Source organism: Hemiscyllium ocellatum, chromosome 9 (assembly GCF_020745735.1).
Source record: "Hemiscyllium ocellatum isolate sHemOce1 chromosome 9, sHemOce1.pat.X.cur, whole genome shotgun sequence".
NCBI lineage: Eukaryota > Metazoa > Chordata > Chondrichthyes > Orectolobiformes > Hemiscylliidae > Hemiscyllium > Hemiscyllium ocellatum.
Window position 1 is genome coordinate 98,388,608 of NC_083409.1, and position 22,412 is coordinate 98,411,019.

General features: G+C 41.5%; 1 protein-coding gene across 1 annotated transcript in view; it reads right to left on the minus strand.

Annotated features, from left to right (window-relative positions):
• Positions 1 to 22,412, minus strand: part of hfm1 (helicase for meiosis 1) — a 192,005-nt gene that overhangs the window by 74,736 nt on the left and 94,857 nt on the right. The window contains exons 18-19 of the mRNA XM_060829604.1: positions 6,761 to 6,841; positions 6,556 to 6,647 (exon numbers count right to left, since the gene is read on the minus strand). Of these exons, the coding sequence (XP_060685587.1) occupies positions 6,556 to 6,647; positions 6,761 to 6,841 (173 nt within the window). The remainder of the gene's footprint in view (positions 1 to 6,555; positions 6,648 to 6,760; positions 6,842 to 22,412) is intronic.

Sequence of the window (22,412 nt, forward strand, 5' to 3'; positions counted from 1 at the left end):
CCCCTCTATATTTTCTGCCAAACAGCTTAAAACTATGACCCCTCATGTTAACAATTTCTGCTCTGGAAAAAAGTCTCTGGCTATCAACTCTATCTATGTCTCTCAATATCTTGTACACCTCAATTAGGTCCCCTCTCTTTCATAATTTTTCCAATGAAAAAAGTCCGAGCTCAGTCAACCTCTCTTCGTAAGATAAGCCCTCCATTCCAGGCAGCATCCTGGTAAACCTCCTCTGAACCCTCTCCAAAGCATCCACATCTTTCCTATAATAGGGCGACCATAACTGCACACAGTATTCCAAGTGCGGTCAAACCAAAGTTTTATAGAGCTCCAACAAGATCTCACGGCTCTTAAACTTAATCCCCCTGTTAATGAAAGCCAAAACACCATATGCTTTTTTAACAACCCTGTCCACCTGGGTGGAAATTTTAAGGGATCTATGTACCTGCACACCAAGATCTCACTGTTTCTCCACACTGCCAAGAATCGTGTCTTTAATCCTGTACTCAACTTTCAAGTTCGACCTTCCAAAATGCATCACTTCGTAATTATCCAGGTTGAACTCCATCTGCCACCTCTAAGCCCATCTCTGCATCCTGTCAATGTTATACTGCAGCCTACAACAGCCCTCTATACTGTCAACGACACCTCCAACCTTTGTGTCGTCTGCAAGCTTGCTAACCCATTCTTCAATCTCCTCGTCCAAGTCATTAATAAAAATTACAAAGAGTAGTGGCCTAAGAACAGAGCCCTGTGGAACGCCACTCACCACTGACTTCCAGGCAGAATGCTTTCCTTCCACTACCACTCGCTGTCTTCTGTCGACCAGTCAACTCTGTATCCAGTTAGCTAAATTTCCCTGTATCCCATTCTTCCTGACCTTCTGAATGAACCTACCATGGGGAACCTTATCAAATGCCTTGCTGAAGTCCATATACTCCACGTCCACCGTTCGACCCTCATCAACTTGTCTAGTAACATCCTCAAAGGACTCAATAAGATTTGTAAGGCATGACCTGCCCCTCACAAAGCCATGCTGATTGCATTTAATCAATCCATGCTCTTCCAGATGGTCATAAATCCTATTCCTCAGAATCCTTTCTAACACCTTGCAGACGACAGACGTGAGACTGACTGGTCTGTAATTTCTGGTGATTTCCCTGAAGAGAGGCATTACATTTTCCTTCCTCCAGTCCTCAGGTACAACTCTGGTGGAGAGTGAGGATGCAAAGATCTTTGCAAGCGGCGAAATAATCACATTTCTCGCTTCCCAAAGCAGCCGAGGACAAATCTGGTCTGGCCCTGGCGACTTGTCAATCTTAATGTTTGTCAAAATTTTCAGCACATCAGCTTCCTCAATCTCTATCTGTTCCAGCACACTTACCTGCTCCTCAATGGTGTCATTCACGACAAGGTCCTTTTCTTCAGTAAAGACAGAAGCAAAGAACTGCTTTTAAAACACCTTTTCAACGCAGTTGTGAATTAATGAATGATTGATCGAACGGGTGAGCGTATAATTTATAAGTCAATAGGGCAGGTGAAAGAAGTGAGTTAGGCAGTAAGTTGAATGAAGTATGTGGGTAAGCTGGCAGCTGGGCAGGATGGCAAGTGGGCTAGCGTCAAGCAATATCAAGGGCCTGTTCTGTGCTGTAAGACTCTTAAGTTGAGTGATATCATCAGTTTAGGGCTAATCAAGTTGCTTCAGTGGGGCACTCAAAGGATTGGGGCCAGTGAGGTAATTGGGCTGAGCCACAATGGGCCTGGGGCAGGGTCTTCAGGAGTTACAATCGTATGGTGGAGTCTAATTGGATTGGAGGTGGATCATGGCATAATTCAGGTGGTTGAGTGATTGGTCAAGGGGGTAAGATTGTGGTGAGGGGCAAGGAGGGGGGGTAAATAGTCACCCAGGAGTTAAACTTGGATATTTCCTGTGTAACTATCCAGTTAAGTAAGCCAAAACAATTTAAGCTTTAACAGTCAGTGCACTGAGCACTGACATACATCTCTGGCTGCATACCTGGTCTCCAAGTATCTGAAAACAAAGATCTGGGCTGTGTGTGTACAAAGTATGTTCAAATTGGCACATTCAACTCAACCTCTATTCAAATATAATATTAAATGTTGTATTTCCTTCTTGTAATAGTTTCTCTATTTTCAAACCTGAACTTAAAGGCACCATAATCATTCTCCCTTTTAAGATTATACTTTAATAACTTGGTAAGCATTACGTTGAAACTTTGTTCTTGACAGCTGGTAGGGAATCCCTTTTACCACTCAATTCTAATCAATTTTTCCATTGCAGTTTCTCTAGGCGTTTTAACAATGTATATTTACTGACATCACTATGTCATTGCTTCTATGACTTTCCTCTCTTATTTCTATGAAGCTAGAATCACTATAAACTACTTTCATCTCAAACTTACTCTATGGGGATAAGGGAAGATTGTCCTGAATCTCTACACAAGTACACTGAATGGCCTAAGACTAAGTACAAATTTACTATTTGTGGATCAGAGGATACATCTGGAAAGGGATCTGTAAAACTTTCTTTCTTTTAACTTAACAGATGAAAAATCGACTGGGTTCTTTATCTGGGTTTATTAGGTCATTTCAGAGGGCAGTTAAGAGTTCACTAAACTGCTGTAAATTTGGAGTCACACATCGGAGTCATAGTCATAGAGTCATTGTGTCCCATCCTAGGACAGGGTGCAGGCAGGGTTGTGATCCCATTAGAATGATAACCCACCAGGGGAAGTAGTCCATTTTTGGAAGGGTGTTGATCCGGAATGTGTGCCTGCGGGGAGACTTCCAAGCCTGGCAGCCCTGGATTTGGAAGGGCAAGACTTCAGTTGCTTTGCCATGGATGGGTCAAGGTGCAGACAGGATTGTGACCTTGTTAGAATGATATACCAGCAGAGGACGTTTCCTTTCCCAAAAACTTTGGGGAAAAAAAGTCAAAACAACAGCAGTTTAAAAGGGAGAAGAGCAGATAAAGAAAGCGACAGTGAGGACAGTGCAGGAGACAGAGAGAGAGAGAGAGAGAGAGAGATCCTGCACAGTTACCGCCTATGCTGTTTGAATTCGTGTATCGCTGGACATCAGAGTGCATCTGGGAAAATTAACAAACAGTGAATTTCACAACTAATCTTGGAGGAACTGTTGGGTGAAGTTCACAGCACAGAATCAGATAAGTTAATTGTTGTTTTAAGTCTGTCCAAGAGAAAGGCTGCAGTAGTGAGTATAGTGGATTCTTTCTTGATTACATGTTTTTGCAGATAAGTCTCTTGATTAAACTTAAAATATAAGCCATAGCTATTAATTTAACCTGGGGCAGTTTTTATAGAGGAATAAGATGGTACTACTTTCTGGGTCTGTAGATTGTGAAGAAGCAAAAAATGGCCTTTGCAGTGATATGTACTTCTTGTCAGATGTGGGAGTTTAAAGGTTACTGCGGATTATATCTGTCATAAATACTGTTGGATGCGAATCTTATCAGATCGAGTAGATCGGTTGGAGGGACAGAAGCGATGAGGAATTTGCCACTGCAACAGTATGTGGTGGATGGCAGTTATAGGAAGGGGGGGGGAAGTCTCAGATACAGTCACATAGATGGGTTAACTCCAGGAAGGGTGAGAGAGGTAGGCAGCTAGTGCAGGAGTCTTTTGTGGATATACCCATTTCAAACAGGTATGCTGTTTTGGAAAATGTAGGAGGTGATGGATTCTCAGGGGAACGTAGCATGAACAGTCAAGTTTCTGGTATTGAGACTGGCTCTAATGCAACGAGGGGTACATGGGCTTTCAAGAGATCAATTGTGTTAGGGGATTCTGTAGTCAGAGATACAGACAGACATTTCTGTGGCTAGCAGAGAAAAAGCAAAATTTTGTGTTGTTTCCCTGGTGCCAGGAACAAGGATGCCTTAGAGAGGGTGCAGAATGTTTTCACGGGGGAGAGGGGCCAGCAGGAGGTCATTATTCACATTGGAACCAATGCCATTGGAAGGGAAAAGTTGAGACTCTGAAGGGAGATTATAGAGAGTTAGGCAGAAATTTAAAAAGGAAGTCCTCAAGGGTAGTAATATCTGGATTACTCCCAGTGCCATGAGCTAGTGAGGACAGGAATAGCAGGATAGAGCAGATGAATGCATGGCTGAGGAGCTGGTTTATGGGAGAAGGATTCACATTTTTGGATCATTGGAATCTCTTTTGAGGTAGAAGTGACCTGTACAAGAAGGACGGATTGCACCTAAATCGGAAGGGGGCGATATACTGGCAGGGAAATCTGCTAGAACTGCTTGGGAGGATTTAAACTCTTAAGATGGGGGGGTGGGACCCAGGGAGATAGTGAGGAAAGAAATCGATCTCAGATTTGTACAGCTGAGAACAAAGTGGGTCAAACAGTCAGGGCAGGCAGTGACAAAGTAGGACTAATAAATTAAACTGCATTTATTTCAATGCAAGGACCTAACAGGGAAGGCAGATGAACTCAGGACATAGTTAGGAACATGGGACTGGGATATCATAGCAATTACAGAAACATGGCTCAGGGATGGGCAGGACTGGCAGCTTAATGTTCCAGGATACAAATGCTACAGTAAGGATAGAAAGGTAGGCAAGAGAGGAAGGGGAGTGGCATTTTTGATAAGGGATAGCATTACAGCTGTGCTGAGGGAGGAGATTCCCAGAAATACATCCAGGGAAGTTATTTGGGTGGAACTGAGAAATAAGAAAGGGATGATCACTTCATTGAGATTGTATTCTAGACCCCCCCAATAGTCAGAGGGAAATTGAGAAACAAACTTGTAAAGAGATCTCAGCTATCTGTAAGAATAATAGGATAGTTATGGTAGGAGATTTTAACTTTCCAAACATCGATTGGGACTGCTATAGTGTTAAAGGTTTAGATGGCGTGGAATTTCTTAAATGTGTACAAGACAATTTCTTGATTCAGTATGTGGATGTACCAACTAGAGAAGGTGCAAAACTTGACCTACTCTTGGGAAATAAGGCAGGGCAGGTGACTGAGGTGTCAGTGGGGGAGCACTTTGGGGCCAGCGACAATAATTCTATTTATTTTAAAATAGCAAGGTTAGATCTCATGGAATACAGGGAGAACTAGCCATTTGGATACAGAACTGGCTCAAAGGTAGAAGACAGAGGGTGGTGGTGGAAGGTTGTTTTTCAGACTGGAGGCCTGTGACCAGTGGAGTGCCACAATGATCAGTGCTGGGCCCTCTACATTTTGTCATTTACTTAAATGATTTGGATGCGAGCACAAGAGGTACAGTTAGTAAGTTTGCAGATGACACCAAAATTGGAGGTGTAGTGGACAGCGAAGAGGGTTACCTCAGATTACAACAGGATCTGGACCAGATGGACCAAGGGCTGAGAAGTGGCAGATGGAGTTTAAATCAGATAAATGCGAGGTGCTGCATTTTGGGAAAGCAAATCTTAGCAGGACTTATACACTTAATGGTAAGGTCCTAGGAAGTGTTGCTGAACAAAGAGACCTTGGAGTGCAGGTTCATAGCTCCTTAAAAGTGGATTCGCAGGTAGATAGGATAGTGAAGAAGGCGTTTGGTATGCTTTTCTTTATTGGTCAGAGTATTGAGTACAGGAGTTGTTAGGTCATGTTATGGCTGTACAGGACATTGGTTAGGCCACTGTTGGAATATTACATGCAATTCTGGTCTCCTTTCTATCGGAAAGATGTTGTGAAACTTGAAGAGGTTCAGAAAAGATTCACAAGGATGTTGCCAGGGTTCGAGAATCTGAGCTACAGGGAGAGGCTGAACAGGCTGGGGCTGTTTTCCCAGGAACGTCGGAGGCTGAGGGGTGACCTTATAGAGGTTTACAAAATTATGATGGGCATGGATAGGATAAATAGACAAAGTCTTTTCCCTGGGTTGGGGGAGTCCAGAACGAGAGGGCATAGCTTTCGGGTAAGAGGGGAAAAGATATAAAAGAGACCTAAGGGGCAACTTTTTCACGCAGAGGGTGGTATGTGTATGGAATGAGCTGCCAAAGGAAGTGGAGGAGGCTGGTACAATTGCAACATTTAAGAGGTACTTGGATGGGTATATGAATAGGAAGGGTTTGGAGGGATATGGGTCGGGTGATGGCAGGTGGGACTAGATTGGGTTGGGATATCTGGTCAGCATGGACGGGTTGGACCAAAGGGTCTGTTTCCATGCTGTACATCTCTACGACTCTAAATATTAGTGAACCAGTTGTATTTGTCATACAGTAGTTTCACAGTCACCATTAACTGAATTTAAATTTTGAAATTCGTTTTTGTTCATTGAAGGGGCTTTGCTGGCTTGGTGGGACTTGGAACTCATGCATCCAGATTATTTTGCCAAACCTCTGAATTGTTAGCCGACTTCAGTTATCAATGTGCTCCCCTACCCAAATAATCACAGTAAGTCTATTTTCGATACTGTGAAATTATTTACGTTTTCCAGATCCACCTAGAAATTTAAAATGAGCAATTTGAAATAGGTGCATCATCATTTTTGGATCTGAAATTAAAACTTTCATTGAGTTATCAAGTTACCAGTTCATTTAAAGTTTCGCTTCCAGTGACCAAGTAGAAAAGTTTCATTGTGTCGAAAGCAATGCAATAACGAGCCATTAGTCTCCCAGTTTCTATTAAATATAAAGGAAAAGCTTTAACATATTACAATATCAATAATAAATACTGTTATGATATTTTTAATTAAAACAAAATTTTATTAGAAATTTTGGAATGATATTTTCACCTGTTGGCTTGAAATTGATCTCTTCATCCATTTTTATCAAACCAATAGAAGACAAAGCATGTAAATTCTTCAAGCATAATTCTGTTTTAGAATAAAAACTGTCTTTAATTATACATGATTAATCATTAGTAATATATTACAATTTATCTATTTTTATTAGTACATGAATCTTAGGTAAACACTACCAATAAATCTGTCTTTGAAATAGAACCCTCAAAAATCCACAGGCTGCATCAGAAGACCTTGGCAGAGATATTTCCATTTGGAATGCTTATTTAGAATTCAGACAAATGCCACCTACTCAGTTCCAACCCAAGACTTGTCTTCCATTAATTTCAACAGCTTAAAAGTTTGGGTATAAGTGTGCTCACTGTTCTTGTTATGCATGTGAGAACGCTCCAAAGCAAAACACATATTGATAAAATCAAATTATAAAGTTATTGTAATTAAAATAACTGCAATGTACAATTTCTGCCCACAATGCTGACTTGCGCTTTAAATTCGCCTTTGATGTTGTTAATTGTATATTAAAAATTGTGCCACACAAAGGAAAAATCAGATATTGGACAATAATACTCGAGTGTCCTTATTATAAACTATATCAAAACATATGGAAAGTGTGGATCAAAAAGAGGAGTGTAAATAGCTCATTGTAAATTTGCACTTCTCGTCTGTCATCAATACCACAGCTTGTTGTGATAAAAACATAAGAACATATGAACTCATGGCAGCAGTAGGCAATTTCACCACTCATGCCTCCTCTGTCATTTAATACGATCACAGCTCATCCCATCTTGGCCTCAATTCCATTTTCCTGCCTGCTGTTCATTACCTTTCAACCCATTACTAATCAAAAATCTGTCCTTAAACCTCCATCTTTAAACTTACTCAATGTCCTGGCATCCACTGTACGCTGGGGTACCTAATTACACAGATTAACCAATCTTTGAGAGAAGTAATTTCTTTTCATCTCTGTTTGACCTATAGTTTCAGATTGCTCTATGAAAGAACATCCTCTCTACATCTACCTTGTCAATTGCCTTTCTCATTTTATATACCTAGTTTAGATCTCCTCTCATTCTTCTGAACTTCAGACAGTATTGGTCTAAACTGCTCAATCTCTCCCATAAGACAATCCCCTCATTTCTGGAATCAATCTAGCAAACCTCTTCTGACGACTTCCAAGGGAAATACATCCAAAACTATACACAATACTGCAGGTGTGATGTTACTAATGCCTTGCACAGATGCACCAACAATTCGCTACTTTTACACCCTATTCCTTTTGCAATAAATGCCAATATTCCATTTGCTTTCCTTATTACCTGTTGTGCTTGCATACTAGTTTTCAGTGCTGCATGCACAAGATACCCTGTTAATCATGAAGTGTGGACATTGAGTATAAAGGTCTAAACCAACTTCAAGTTGTCATTTAGCTTTCTTCTAGTGCCAGATCAGGTATGATTTCAGAAACAGAACACATTTACATTGTAGACAAAAAAAACGGAATCTGTGTTTGGACAATGAGATCTAATAGATTCTGGGAAAAAATGTAAGATTTATAAAGATATTTTGAATCACTGCATTCTTGTTGTGGAGTCGGACTGAAGTGAAATTGGCTTAAAACTGTGTTATGGGCTAGACTATAACATGGACCAAAATATATATTCCATTGGTCAAATTACTTTATGTTAATTTATTCAAATGCCATAGTTAACAACAAAAGAAAGGGGAACTTGGAATAATAATTGGAAAACTTAACAGAATAATAGATTATTTTACTACTAAACAGTAACCTTTCCAATGTAGTAATATCCCATAAACACACCCTTGGCAAAAAGACAAATTCAGAAAACAGATTGTCTTATATGCAACTCTAATTCAGGCGAAAAAAACATTAAAACAATTTCGTGAGAGAAAGAACTCCAGTTTTCAGCTATAAAGAGAGATATGGCAGCTTTTTCACAACCCCAGCAGCTTCTGTTGAATGCTAAAACTACAAGTCCTAGTTCTGTGGGTCGGAGCTTGGCCACACCATGCAGGCTGCTGCTATTGTTCCAAATTTGGAAAAAAAAACCCAAGGCTTCACAAGCTCTTTACTTTCTCACAGATTACTTACCACATCTTGTTCAAACTCTCTCTTAAAAGTAACCATGCCAAAATAACCTCTTCAAGCCATAGTATTGCCACAACTGATATATGTTGTTCTGTGAATAAAGTTTTCATCACACTTAGCAGCCTCAATTAGTGCCAGATGATTTTGAGAATCATAATTTTGAAATGAATATTTAACTTATTTGTGCTTGATCTTCATTTTGCTGACAGGATAGAAATGAAAAAACTAATTCTGAGAAAATTCTGAGCATAGTATTCAGAGCATGTTAATTAGTTATTATTTAAGACTAAAGATATCCAAATGTTGGGCACAGAGTGATTAAGTACCACAAGCACTTATAAAGATAAACTTTCCAAAGAAAACAAAAGATAAACATTCCAGGAATTACATTTTAGTTCAATGAGATTTCAGTTACTGTTTTTAGTTTTACAGTTCACGTTTGAGGGCTTTCTTTTGGTTTACTTGCCCGTTTGATTATTGTTTGCACAAGAGTTGAGATGAAATCCTCCAGTTTTATCTTTCTCTGAGTACTGATCAAGCCAGCAATCTATGACTGGTAACATACATGAAACTGACAGTTCCAAAAGCTGCTCAGTGGTAACATATAATTTTGTATGGCAATTGGGGAAAGGCTTATTGCAAGGTTTTCAACAGGTCATTCAGGACAGTTTTTGGTTTGCTGAACAGGAGTTCAAAGCAGCCAGTTAGAAACTGAAGATCAGTAAGTGTGAAGAAGGCAGACAGTAGACTCCAAAATTAGGAGTGTTAGGAGTCTGTGCAGGAAAGATTGATTCAGTCCCAAGAGTAGATGGAACTCAGTTCAGATTTGTGGAGTTATGAAGTGGGTAGGTGCTGCAGTCAGGTCTTAGGAAATGTTCTGGAAGTTGTAGGGGCTCACAAGAAACTGTGTGCCACTAATGGGTTAGTATAGTTCAAAAGCCCATAAGCACTACTTGCTGGATGCAACTGAGCAAGGTTAGATTTCAGGGAAAATACAGAACAGAGTTCAGCAGGGGCTGAATTGAGCTGAGGGAGAAAAGCTGTGTATATGTCAATGTGTCAATACTGGAGTGTAGCTTATGAAGTCCAGAGGAGTACTGATCAAGGAAAACACTCACTCAGGCAATCTATGGCAAGACAATTCTTGAGCGGGGCTTCAAGGCCAGATCAGCAAAAGTAAAGAATTATAATGCCTTTTAAAATTCAATGAAATTTGCTGACCCATGAGTTGTTACCATCTACGAGAATTGCTGAGAGATCTGTGGGATCACATTTGCTATTTGGTGTGTGCTGTTTGATCACAGTATATTACCCATGTGAAATAATTCCACAGAGACCAGTTTTCTGTCACCAAGTCACCATTTATTTACACATGAACATTCCTTGAATCTAGTATTGAAAGGAATTGAATTGAATTAAATTTATTGTCACATGTACCAAGGCACAGTGAAAAGCTTTGTCTTGTGAGCAATACAGGCAGATCACATATTTAAGTAAGTAAATATCAGGTAGACAGCGGCAAAAACAAAAACACAGGTACAGGCAAATGTTAAGAGTTTCTGAGTCCATTCAGTATTCTAACAACAGTAGGGTAGAAAATATTTTGAAATCAGCTGGTGTGTGTGTTCAGGCTTCTGTACCTTCTCCCCGATGGTAGAGGTTGGAGAAAACCATTGCCAGGGTGGGATGAATCTTTGAGAACGTTGGTGGCCTTTACTTGACTCGGCCTGGTAGATGGATTCCATAGATGGGAGGTTGGCCTTTGCGATTGTCAGGGCCGAGTTCACCACTCTCTGTAACCACCTCTGATCTTGAATGGTACAGTTGCCATACCAGGTAGTTATACATCTAGACAGAATGCTCTCGATGGCACACCTCTAAAAGTTGGCAAGGGTATTTGCCATCATGCCAAATTTCCTCAGCTGCCTGAAGAAGATGTTGTTTGGCCTTTGTAACTAGGGCGTCCGCACAAAGAGTCCATGCCTCACTCAGAGTCAGCTCTCAGAGTATTGGTACGTTTGGCACTCCTCTTTTTATATGTCAGTGAGGGCTCCCTGCTTGTATCAGATTAATAGCCCCAATCAGGAAACTCATATTCTCTAAAGTCCAGCTGGTTGACCATGGTACAATCACTAATTCCACCACCTTCTCAGTCCAACGACATAGGCTGGTCCTTTATCTTGGAGAGCCTCCTGGGGCATTTTAGCATCAAGTCAGAATCTTCTGACTTGGCATCTGATATGGGCAATATGTAACACACAGGAGTTTGCCTCTTGTGCAAGGAACACCTTGGTAGAATTTCATACTCTTCTTCAAGGGGCAAAGGTGTTGAGGCAGCTACATCCTTATGCCCATCTCAGATTCTGATGACTGGCATGAGAGGGGGTGCAGAGGAGGTTTACTAGGTTGATTCTGGAGTTGTGAGGTTGGCTTATGAGGACAGACTGAGTAGGCTGTGATTATATTCATTGGAATTTAGAAGAATGAGGGGGATCTTATAGAAACATAAAATTATGAAGGGAATAGATAAGATAGATGTAGAGAGGATTTTCCACTGGCAGATGAAACTAGGACAAGAGGGAACAGCATAAACATTAGGGAGAGAAAACTTAGGACTGAATTGAGAAGGAAATTCTTCACCCAAAATGCTGTGAATCTCTGGAACTCCCTGCTCAGCGAAGTCGTTGACTCTACTTTAGGAAATGGTTTTAAAGTTAAGATAGATTTTTTTGACCAATAAAAGAATTAAGAGTTATGTTGCGAGGGTGAGTAAGTGGAGCTGAGACCATGAAAAGATCAGCCATGATCTTACTGAATGGCGGAGCTGGCTTGAAGGATTAAATGCTCCAAGTTCTTATGTATATTTATGACTCATCAACTCTTGATGAGGACGGTGAACCCATGGGTTCCAGCAGCCTTTCCAAGGGGTAGGGCACATTTTGCTCCTGTATTGTTTGTGAATTTGCAGTTTTCATGTGACCCATGTGCTTATTCAGGACTGCCGCACCTACCTGAACTTTATACGTCACTGGTCCTGACCTCACATCTACAATGACTAAGAACTTTGAACTCATGAAAGGACATGCATAGTCAAAATGCAACTTGGTCCAAGGCTTACCCATTTATTCCCATGGATGTGTGGGAGCTGCTAGTGGTAACTTCTGTCCATGTTGGCGCTCTTGGCACTACCCACCAACACAGCTATGTCTGCATCCAGGCCTGGCCGACACACATAACTACTCAACAACATTTTGGAGATCCTTGTCTGGCCCTGGTGGAATTCAGAATCTAGATTAGAGCGGTGCTGGAAAAGCACAGCAGGTCAGGCAGCATTCAAGGAGCAAGAAAATTGACATTTCAGGCAAAAGCCCTTCATTCGATGCTGCCTGACCTGCTGTGCTTTTCCAGCACATCTCTAATCTAGACTCTGAATTCCAGCATCTGTAGTCCTCACTTTTGCCTGGTGGAATTCAGACAGTATTTGATGGCAACCTTTGCCCAGGACAATCACTCTTGCTCCCAGTATCAATACATCGAGCTCTACTGTGATCTGGTCTCTCTGGGTCCAAACAGGTTTCAGTTCTAGTCGTGATGGCCCTTTCATTTCTCCATCACAACCAGTTGTTTCAGTTTTGAATGACTGGATCTTTCTGCGTACAAAGTCTGATATTGTTATCTGTGACTGGGAGCATTTCCAGAAAATTAAATTCTGCGAAGTCACAGATTCATTCACCAAGCTGGTGTGTTTTCCTGCAGATATTTCATCACCTCATTAGGTGACATCGTTACTGCATCTTCAATAAAGTGTTGATGGTCTGTCCAGCCTAGTATTTCTGTGTCCCTGTTTTATGGACTTCTGGTTCTGTGTCTGAATCGTTCGTATTCGGGGTCCAGTTCAATATGTTTTGTTATGGACCAGGCCAGGCCCCCTCAAAACATTTCAGTAAAGTAGCCCAGATACTAACTTTGCTATTTGTTTTAACCAGATGTAAAGTGGATATTGCAGGAGTGATGCAGCTGTCCCAATCACTTCGCTTGAAACAAAATTAGTGTGGACATGTTGGGCTAAAGGGCCTGTTTCCACACTGTCGGGAATCTAATCAAATCTAATCTAAAACAGAAGTTATTTATAAGATTATCAAACGAAACACAAACAAAAGACAACAGAATATAGAATAACAACCTATCCAAAAACCCAACAGATTATTCCAACTTAGTGACGCTGTTCCAAATGATTGCAACAATTCCCATCAACACCCCTTGGCAAAAAAGGTAAAATCAAATACAGGGTCTCACAGGAGAAATGCTAGAGAGAGGAAGCATCAGGACGGATCTGCTTCTTGGACCTAGCAGCTTCCCAACTGACTGCTTGCCAAAACCAAGCCAAACCAGAGAAAAGCTGAGCTACGAGAACTGGCCACATTCTACGAATGCTTTTTTAAACTTGAAAACCTTTTGCCTGAGGCAGTGTCTATTAGCTGTAATCAAATTGGCCCTAAAAAGCTTTAAACCTAGACCTCCTGGAGTCTCTCTGGACTCCTCTGGAAAAGCAATTACCTTGTTAAAGGAGCAGCATCATCACACCTCCCACCTTAAAAAACATGAACCATCAATATGCAAAGATAGCTCCATTTTAAAACCCCTTAATCTTAAATTCTTAATACACTACAACATCCATATATATTACATTGACAATAATCATGCAAACATGCACTACTACATTTTGTATCAGTATGTTTTATCCCGCCATCAATTACCTCCATTTCTCATTCAAGTCTCAACAATGCATCAGTAATCATGTTTTCCTGTCCTGCCATATGCACAATTTTCAAATTGAATAGCTGTATCAACATGCTTCATTGAAAGTCTGACATTTTTATCATTAAGTTACTTCACAATGGGTTATGATCAGCGGATATGATTGTCTCAGACACATAACTGGTAAAATAAACACTGAAATGTAAAGCCAACATCAAGTTCAAAGTCTCCTTCCCAACTGTCGGATATTTCTGCTGATGAATGTTCAATTTCATGGAGAAATACCCAATAGATCTATTTACTCATTGTCTTCTGGTAAGAGGACAGCACCGACACCCACATCACTCAAATTGATAGTCACTTTGAATGGCTTTGTGTAATTAGGCATGGCTAATACTAGGGCAGGGGTTAACACAGCTTTCAGACTGTCAAACACCTTCTGACAGTTCACTGTCCACTGAAACGTCTTGCCTTTCTTTCGCGATTCAGTGAGTGAAGCAGACACACTGTATAATTTGGAATGAATTTTCAATAAAATCCAAGGAATCATAGTACTGTTTTTTTTTTAATGAGACACTCTCTGATAACTTTGTTTTTGCATTCCGAGGGCCCATTTGTCCATGTCCAATAATATGGCCCAGGAAGATGAAATAGGCTTTGTCAAATTCACTTTTAGCCAGGTTTATCACCAAGCCTGCCTCCTGAAGTCAATCAAACAATTCTGATAAATGTTGCAAATATTCCTTCCATGTGTAACTAAGAATCACCACGTCATCAATACAAACTACACAATTTGGTAATACGGCAATGACGTTATTGATAAGTCTCTTAAAAGTGGCTGGTGTATCTTTCATACCAAACGCCGTGACTTTAAACTGATACAGTCCATTTGGAGTTACGAAAGCTGAAATTGTCTTTCGCTCTTTTGGACAAAGGTACCTGCCAGTGACCTCTGAACAAGTCCAACTTAGTTACTTGTCCCATCTTTGCAACACAGTCTTCCAAATGCAGAATCAGATATGCAATGTCTTTGAAACTATATTGACTTTGCAATAGTCCACACATAACCACTGGGTACCATCTGGTTTTGGCACCATTACTATACCTGAGCTCCAGTCACTGTAACCTACTTCAATTCTATCGCCTGGGAGCATGTGTTCAATCTACTTTTGACCTGTGCCAACTTTAGAGGGTTATACAATTAAGGATGTTGCTTACTCGGAACAGCATCGCCTATGTCTACATCTTGCATAATTAGATTAGTACTTCCCAGCTTATTTCCACATATCTCCCCATGTGACAGTAATAACTCTTTCAGGTCATTTAAATTTTCCTTTGAAAGGTGACTCAATAATTTATCCCAATTTTTGACAACTTCCTCATTGTCAAATTTAATTTGAGGGATGTCCAATTCAAAATCCTCTGAACTTGATTCTTCTCTCTGCGTTGCAACCAATAACACAGTCTACTTGGCTTTCCTTCCCTGTCAAAATATCATTTGAGTATATTCACAGAACACTCTGCAAGATTTCTTTCTGTCTGCAGTCTTGATCAAATAGTTCACCTCAATTTCCTTTCAACTTGATAAGGTCCACTAAACCTTGCTTTCAAAGGTTCACCAATCATTGGAAGTTACACTAACATTTTATCTCTAAAAGCAAAATTGCAAGTTTTTGATCTCTTGTCGGCTTCCTGTTTCATTATATGCCGTGATACTTTTAAATGCTGTCTAGCCAACTCCCCTGCTCTATTTAATTGTTCCCTAAAATTTGACACAGAGTCCAAATATGTGGTCTCTGGATTATGACTTTGAGTAATTCTTTTACAATCCTATTAGCTGTCATGCTGCGTAATGGTACAGCCTCTGGAAATCTAGAGGACACATCCATTATTGTTAAAAAAAATACGGATTCCCACCTATTGTTTTAGGTAGGGGTCCTATACAATCAATTAAGACTCTTGTAAAAGGTTCCTCATCTGCAGGAATAGGTATTAAAAGTGCGAATTTTATTGCAGTCTGTGGTTTTCCATAGGTCTGGCAAAATTCAACTACATCCTTGTGACGCTTGCACAAACACGTGTAAGTCTATGGGGTGAAGACTATGGGGTAAAAAGCTCACACTCTGCAGGCAGTCAATGCAGGCAGTCAATCCATGTAACATTTTAAACATTACTACTTTGGAAATAGAACCAGTCTGACTCAAGATTGGGATACAGACAGACTCTAACCTCACACCTTTAATAGACTGTCACCTTTTTAAAAATAAAACCTTAAGTTACTTCCAGAATGTGATGTAAAAGAAGTCCCGTGATTTACATACTAACGAACTGAAATCTGCAGTCCATTCTAAAAGATGAAAGACTTAACAGCAATCTCAGTTGGTTCAATGTATCATTTCAGCTGTATCATTTTGCTGTAAATTCAATGTCTTATGATCCTGCTCGACAGCTATCAGATGAAAGAGCATCGCTCCGAAAGCTAGTGCATCCAAATAAACCTGTTGGACCTGGTGTTCTGTAATTTTTAACTTTGTCCACCTCCACATCCTGAACATATTTAAACAGTTTCTGACCAGGCCTTTGGCTACCATGGGTTTGATCATCCTCACTCTCTTCCTCACTAAGTTTATCTTCAGCCTTCATTTCCATCCCTTTAAGCTGACTTTCCTGTTTAAGTGCTAATTTCTGAAGTTCAAACTCCCTCTCTTTCTTCATTTTCTCTCAACTGTCTCTTTTCTCTCTCTTTTTCTTTTTGTTCGCTCAAGCAATTTGTTCTTTCCCCCTTTCCTCTGCTCTTAATCATAATTCAAACCATTTCATTTCTGTTGCCCTTTCCTTCTCTTTTGCCTCAGGTTGCTTCATTTTCAATTGAACTTTAGCCATCTCTAAAGACTCTGATGGCACTTCTCACAAATTTAAATGTTGAACTATTGCTGTAATTATCCCTCCTTGTCTTATGGAAGGAGGCAGCCACAAACCCCAGCTTGTCTGCTAATTCCAGCAGCTTTGCCTTATTCACCTTTTGTAAAACTCCCAAAGTTACTACTTCCCTCCCCTGAAAACTCTTGGTGACTGAAAGAGCCATTGCTATCCCAAGCACTGTTTAAATCTACCAAAATTAACACCCAGAACAAAAGACACTAACACCTGCCACTCACAGCCTTTGAGTCCAACACCCTAGTTAGTGGGCGGCACGGTGGCACGGTGGTTAGCACTGCTGCCTCTCAGCGCCTGAGACCCGGGTTCAATTCCCGACTCAGGCGACAGACTGTGTGGAGTTTGCACATTCTCCCCGTGTCTGCGTGGGTTTCCTCCGGGTGCTCCGGTTTCCTCCCACAGTCCAAAGATGTGCGGGTCAGGTGAATTGGCCATACTAAATTGCCCGTAGTGTTAGGTAAGGGGTATGGGTGGGTTGCGCTTCGGCGGGTCGGTGTGGACTTGTTGGGCCGAAGGGCCTGTTTCCACACTGTAAGTCTAATCTAATCTAATCTAAAACCCTAATCCCAATTTGGAACTATAGAACAAATCCTGGACAAGCCCCCAATCCTGGACAAGCCCCCAATGGACTAAGCCAGACCCCTCAAATGTTTTAAGAAAGTAGCCAGGATGCTAACTTTGCTAGTTGTTTTAATCAGGTGTAAAGTAGATATTCCAGGAGTGGTGCAGCTGGCCAAACTGCTTAGTTTTAAACAAAACAAAATTTATTTGCAAGATTACTGAATGAAACACAACCAAGAGAGAACCAAATATAGAAAAACTTAACTTATCCAAAAACCCAACAGATTATCCCAACTTAATGATGCTGTTCCAAACACGTGCAACAATCCCCATAAACACCTCTTGGAAATAAAGGTAAAATCAAACAATCAAACATAGAGTTTTACAGAAGAGATGTCAGAAAGAGGGAGAATCAGCATGAATTTGCTTCTTTGGGTCCCGCAGCTTCCCAACTGACCTTTTGCTAAAACCAAACCAAACCAAACGAGAGTAAAGCTGAGCTGGGAAAACTGGCCACTTCCTTCTCATTGTACAATGATTTATTTTTCTAAAACTTGAAAGTCTTTTTCCTGAGGCAGTATGTGTCAGCTATAATCAAACTGACCCTAAAACCCTTCAAACTTACACCTCCTGGAGTCTCTGAGTTTATGATCCCTCTGAAAAAAAGGACAACATAACCTTGTTAAAAGAGTATCATCAACACAGTTTATTGATCAGTTCCAGTTGGAGTACCGGGCTTCAAGGAATTTTCTCAAGTGTCCCCATTTTGTCTGTGATGGAATGGTTACATTGTCCCATTTGAATTTGTGTTCTTTGTTATCTGTGTGGTTAGAAATGAGGGAGTATTGGTTATGTCTGGCAGTGGCAAGTCGCACAGTAAGGGTATCTTGTAGATAACGTTTGTCCTGTTGGATGTGGGTGTTGGGTCTTTCACCTTTGTGAGGTGCTGGTAAAAGGTGTTCACTGGTTTGTGGGGTCACTAAGATTCCTAGGGGTCTGAGTAGTTGGGTAATCATTTCTAATATGTCTTTGATGTACAGCATGGTGACTATCATGTCTGGTTGTGTGGTGTTTTCTCCTGTAGGTTTGTTACCTAAGTATTGGATGATAGTCCTCTTGGGGTATCCATTTCATTTAAATCCCTTGAACAGGTGTTTCTGTTCTGCATTCTGGAGTTCTGGGTTGCTGCGGTGTGTCCTTGCCGGTTTGAATAATGTTTTAATGAAGCTTCACTTGTGGGTGCTGGGGTGGTTGCTCTTGCAGTTCAGTTTCATCAGAATCCCCTGCAGGAGATCCAAGGTGACGGCGATCCAGCAAGTCTGAGTCTATATTGCTCTGCCCAAGACTCAGGCAAAGTAGGCTGCCTACCTCCATCACACCTGCCAAACCATTCAAAATAGCTTTTATTCAATACAGTTAGTCATTTTGCATCAAACTTGAGTAGTTTGGTGCTTTGTTAATGACTAAGGGAAAGAATGTCCACAGCTTGCAGCAGGCAGGAGCCCCTCCCCCACCCTCCCCAGCTGCAGCAGAGGTGTCCACAGCCGCCCGAGGGAACTTACCTACAGTGGCGAGCCTTGTTGCTGTAATTACCAAGCTGGAAGAGAAGATCGACATCTTCATAGAGGAGTCCAGAAGCAGGTGGGAATCGCTCTCGGTCGCGCTGCAAAAGCACTACCGAGATATTGAAAAAATCAAACATCGAGTTGGAGGGGTGTAGCTAAAGGTTGCGACCTCTGAGGCTGCTGCAGAATCGGCCGTGGGTCGGGCCCAGACACTTGCCGTAGAAGATCACATCGACGACCTCGAGAATCGGGGTCATCGAAAAAATACTTGTTTGCTGGGCCTTCCCGAACGGGAAGAGGAAGGCTAGCCTGCAGTGTTTTTGGAGCAGTGGCTCCCTCAGATGTTGAAGCTGGAGGCTGGATCAGGCCAGGTGCAGGTAGAATGGGCCCACCGGGTTGCAATACGCAGGCCCGGTCCTGTTCCGGCTTCAGTGTTATAGAGAGAAGCAAATGCTCCTGGAAGCCTCCAGAACCTTCAGGAAAGATCCCCAGGTCATGACATATAAGGGATCTAGTATTATGCTGTTTCAGGATTTTTTCCCCAGCTTTGGTCCGTCTAAGGGACTTAAACATTCAGTAATTCTTGCATTACGAGTGACACTGCATTTTAACCACGAAGGATCCGTCTATAACTTCGGATTGCTGGAGAAGGCCAAGGAATTTTTGGACTCTCTTAAATAGACTGTAAGAATTAATCTGAGTGGTTAATAATGCTGTTCTGACCCGCCCCCTCCCCCTCCCCCCACCACCAGTTTACCCTTTTTTTCCCCTTATTTCCTTGACTGTTTAATATCATCTCTGGGGGGTAGGGATGGGGGGCTTATTTGTTCTCCACTATGCAATTTCCTTTTTTTATATAGGCCGGGCGGTTTAGTTGATTCAGGTGAGGGGAGTGGTGTTTGCTTTGTCCTACCTTATTTCTTTCTTTTAAAATAGGGTTTTTTCCTTTCTTTTTTGGGGTTATTACACTTAGTTATTACCTGTTCAGGCTGTAACATTATAGTTAATACTTAGTATTATCGTTACTAAATGTATCTAGTTGTTGGTATGGGTGGGGGAACTAGGGTACTCATGGCTAACTTTAGCTTTATAGTACACTTGAATTTTTCTATTTTATTATGGGGTGCCTGGGTCGAAGGTGGGGCACTGGTTGGGAGAGGATACAATGGGTTTTCAGATAGGAAGTGATGTCCCTGGAAGGAAGGGGGAAAATCTCCTTTTAAGTATTTTTTTATTTAGAAAGTTTTTTACTACATTGTGAGAGTGTATTAAAGAGTCTCTATCTTTATGAATTTTCTATGGTCAATGCCTGGGGTGTTTTAGATGGGGTTCTTCCTCCCGGTGGTCTCGGACTTGCCTGGACGATTATGGTTAGTCATTCGATTAAATGGTGCACCCAAGACCATAAGACCATAAGACATAGAAGTGGGAGTAAGGCCATTCGGCCCATCGAGTCCACTCCGCCATTCAATCATGGCTGATGGTCATTTCAACTCCACTTACCAGCATTCTCCCCGTAGCCCTTAATTCCTCGAGACAACAAGAATCTATCAATCTCGGCCTTGAAGACATTTAGCGTCCCAGCCTCCACTGCACTCTACGACAATGAATTCCATAGGCCCACCAACCTCTGGCTGAAGAAATGTCTCCGCATTTCTGTTCTGAATTGACCCCCTCTAATTCTAAGGCTGTGTCCACGGGTCCTAGTCTCCTCGCCTAATGGAAACAATTTCCTAGCGTCCACCCTTTCCAAGCCATGTATTATCTTGTACGTCTCTATTAAGTCTCCCCTTAATCTTCTAAACTCCAATGAATATAATCCCAGGATCCTCAGCCGTTCCTCATATGTTAGTCCTGCCATTCCAGGGATCATCTGTGTGAATCTCCGCTGGACACGTTCCAGTGCCAGTATGTCCTTCCTGAGGTGTGGGGACCAAAACTGGACACAGTACTCCAAATGGGGCCTAACCAGAGCTTTATAAAGTCTCAGTAGCACATCTCTGCTTTTATATTCCAACCCTCTTGAGATAAGAGACAACATTGCATTCGCTTTCTTAATCACGGACTCAACCTGCATGTTTACCTTTAGAGAATCCTCGACTAGCACTCTCAGATCCCTTTGTACTTTGGCTTTACTAATTTTCTCACCATTTAGAAAGTAGTCTATACTTTTATTCTTTTTGCCAAAGTGCAAGACCTCACACTTGCTCACGTTAAATTCCATCAGCCATTTCCTGGACCACTCTCCCAACCTGTCTAGATCCTTCTGTAGCCTCACCACTTCCTCAGTACTACCTGCCTGTCCACCTAACTTCGTATCATCGGCAAACTTCGCTAGAAAGCCCCCAGTCCCCTCATCCAAATCATTAATATATAATGCGAATAGCTGTGGCCTCAATACTGAACCCTGCGGGACATCACTCGTCACCGGCTGCCATTCTGAAAAAGAACCTTTTATCCCAACTCTCTGCCTTCTGTTAGACAGCCAATCCTCAATCCATCCCAGCAGCACACCTCGAACACCATGGGCCCTCACCTTGCTCAGCAGCCTCCCGTGTGGCACCTTATCAAAGGCCTTTTGGAAGTCTAGATAGACCACATCCACTGGGTTTCCCTGGTCTAACCTACTTGTCACCTCTTCAAAGAATTCCAACAGGTTTGTCAGGCATGACCTCCCCTTACTAAATCCATGTTGACTTGTTCTAATCAGACTCTGCTCTTCCAGGAATTTAGAAACCTCATCCTTAATGATGGATTCTAGAATTTTACCAACAACCGAGGTTAAGCTAATTGGCCTATAATTTTCCATCTTTTGTCTTGATCCTTTCTTGAACAAGGGGGTTACAACAGCCATCTTCCAATCATCTGGGACCTTTCCTGACTCCAGTGACTCTTGAAAGATCTCAGCTAATGCCTCCGCTATTTCCTCAGCCACCTCTCTCAGAACTCTAGGGTGTTTCCCATCAGGGCCAGGAGATTTATCAATTTTAAGACTTTTTAACTTTTCTAGCACTATCTCTTTCGTAACGGCAACCATACTCAACTCAGCCCCGTGACTCCCTTTAATTGTTGGGATATTACTCATGTCTTCCACTGTGAAAACTGACGCAAAGTACCTGGAATGTCAAGGGGAGTAATTCACTAATCAAAAGGAAGAAAATATGATCAAACCTCAAAAAAGAAAGGGTTGATATAGCTCTCTTACAGGAGACATATTTACTGGATAAAGAACACTTGAAATTGTAACAGGGCGGATTTGATCAGGCCTCCTTTTCATCCTTCAGTTCAAAACGTAGGGGAGTAGTTATTCTCATTCGGAAGAACCTCCCTTTCAAAATCTGAAGTCAGATAAAAGATGAATCTGAACGGTATATACTGATTAAAGCCTTCCTAAATGGAGAGGAATATGGAATCTTGCATCTTTATTGTCCCCCCACATCCTTTCAAATTTATAATGGAAGCATTCTCCAAACTGATGGCTCTCGGGGCTTGTTACACAATTATAGGAGGGGATTTTAATTGCATTATGGACCCGGAGATAGACAGAATACGCAAGAGTACTGCAGATATATCCCCCAGATCCAGGCAATTGGTGGATTTGAATAAAGAGCTAGGATTAGTAGATGTGTGGAGGTCCCTCCACCTGCAAGGCAGAGCCTTCTCTTTTCATTCTAATCCACATAAGTGTCACACTAGAATTGATTTGTTTTTTGCC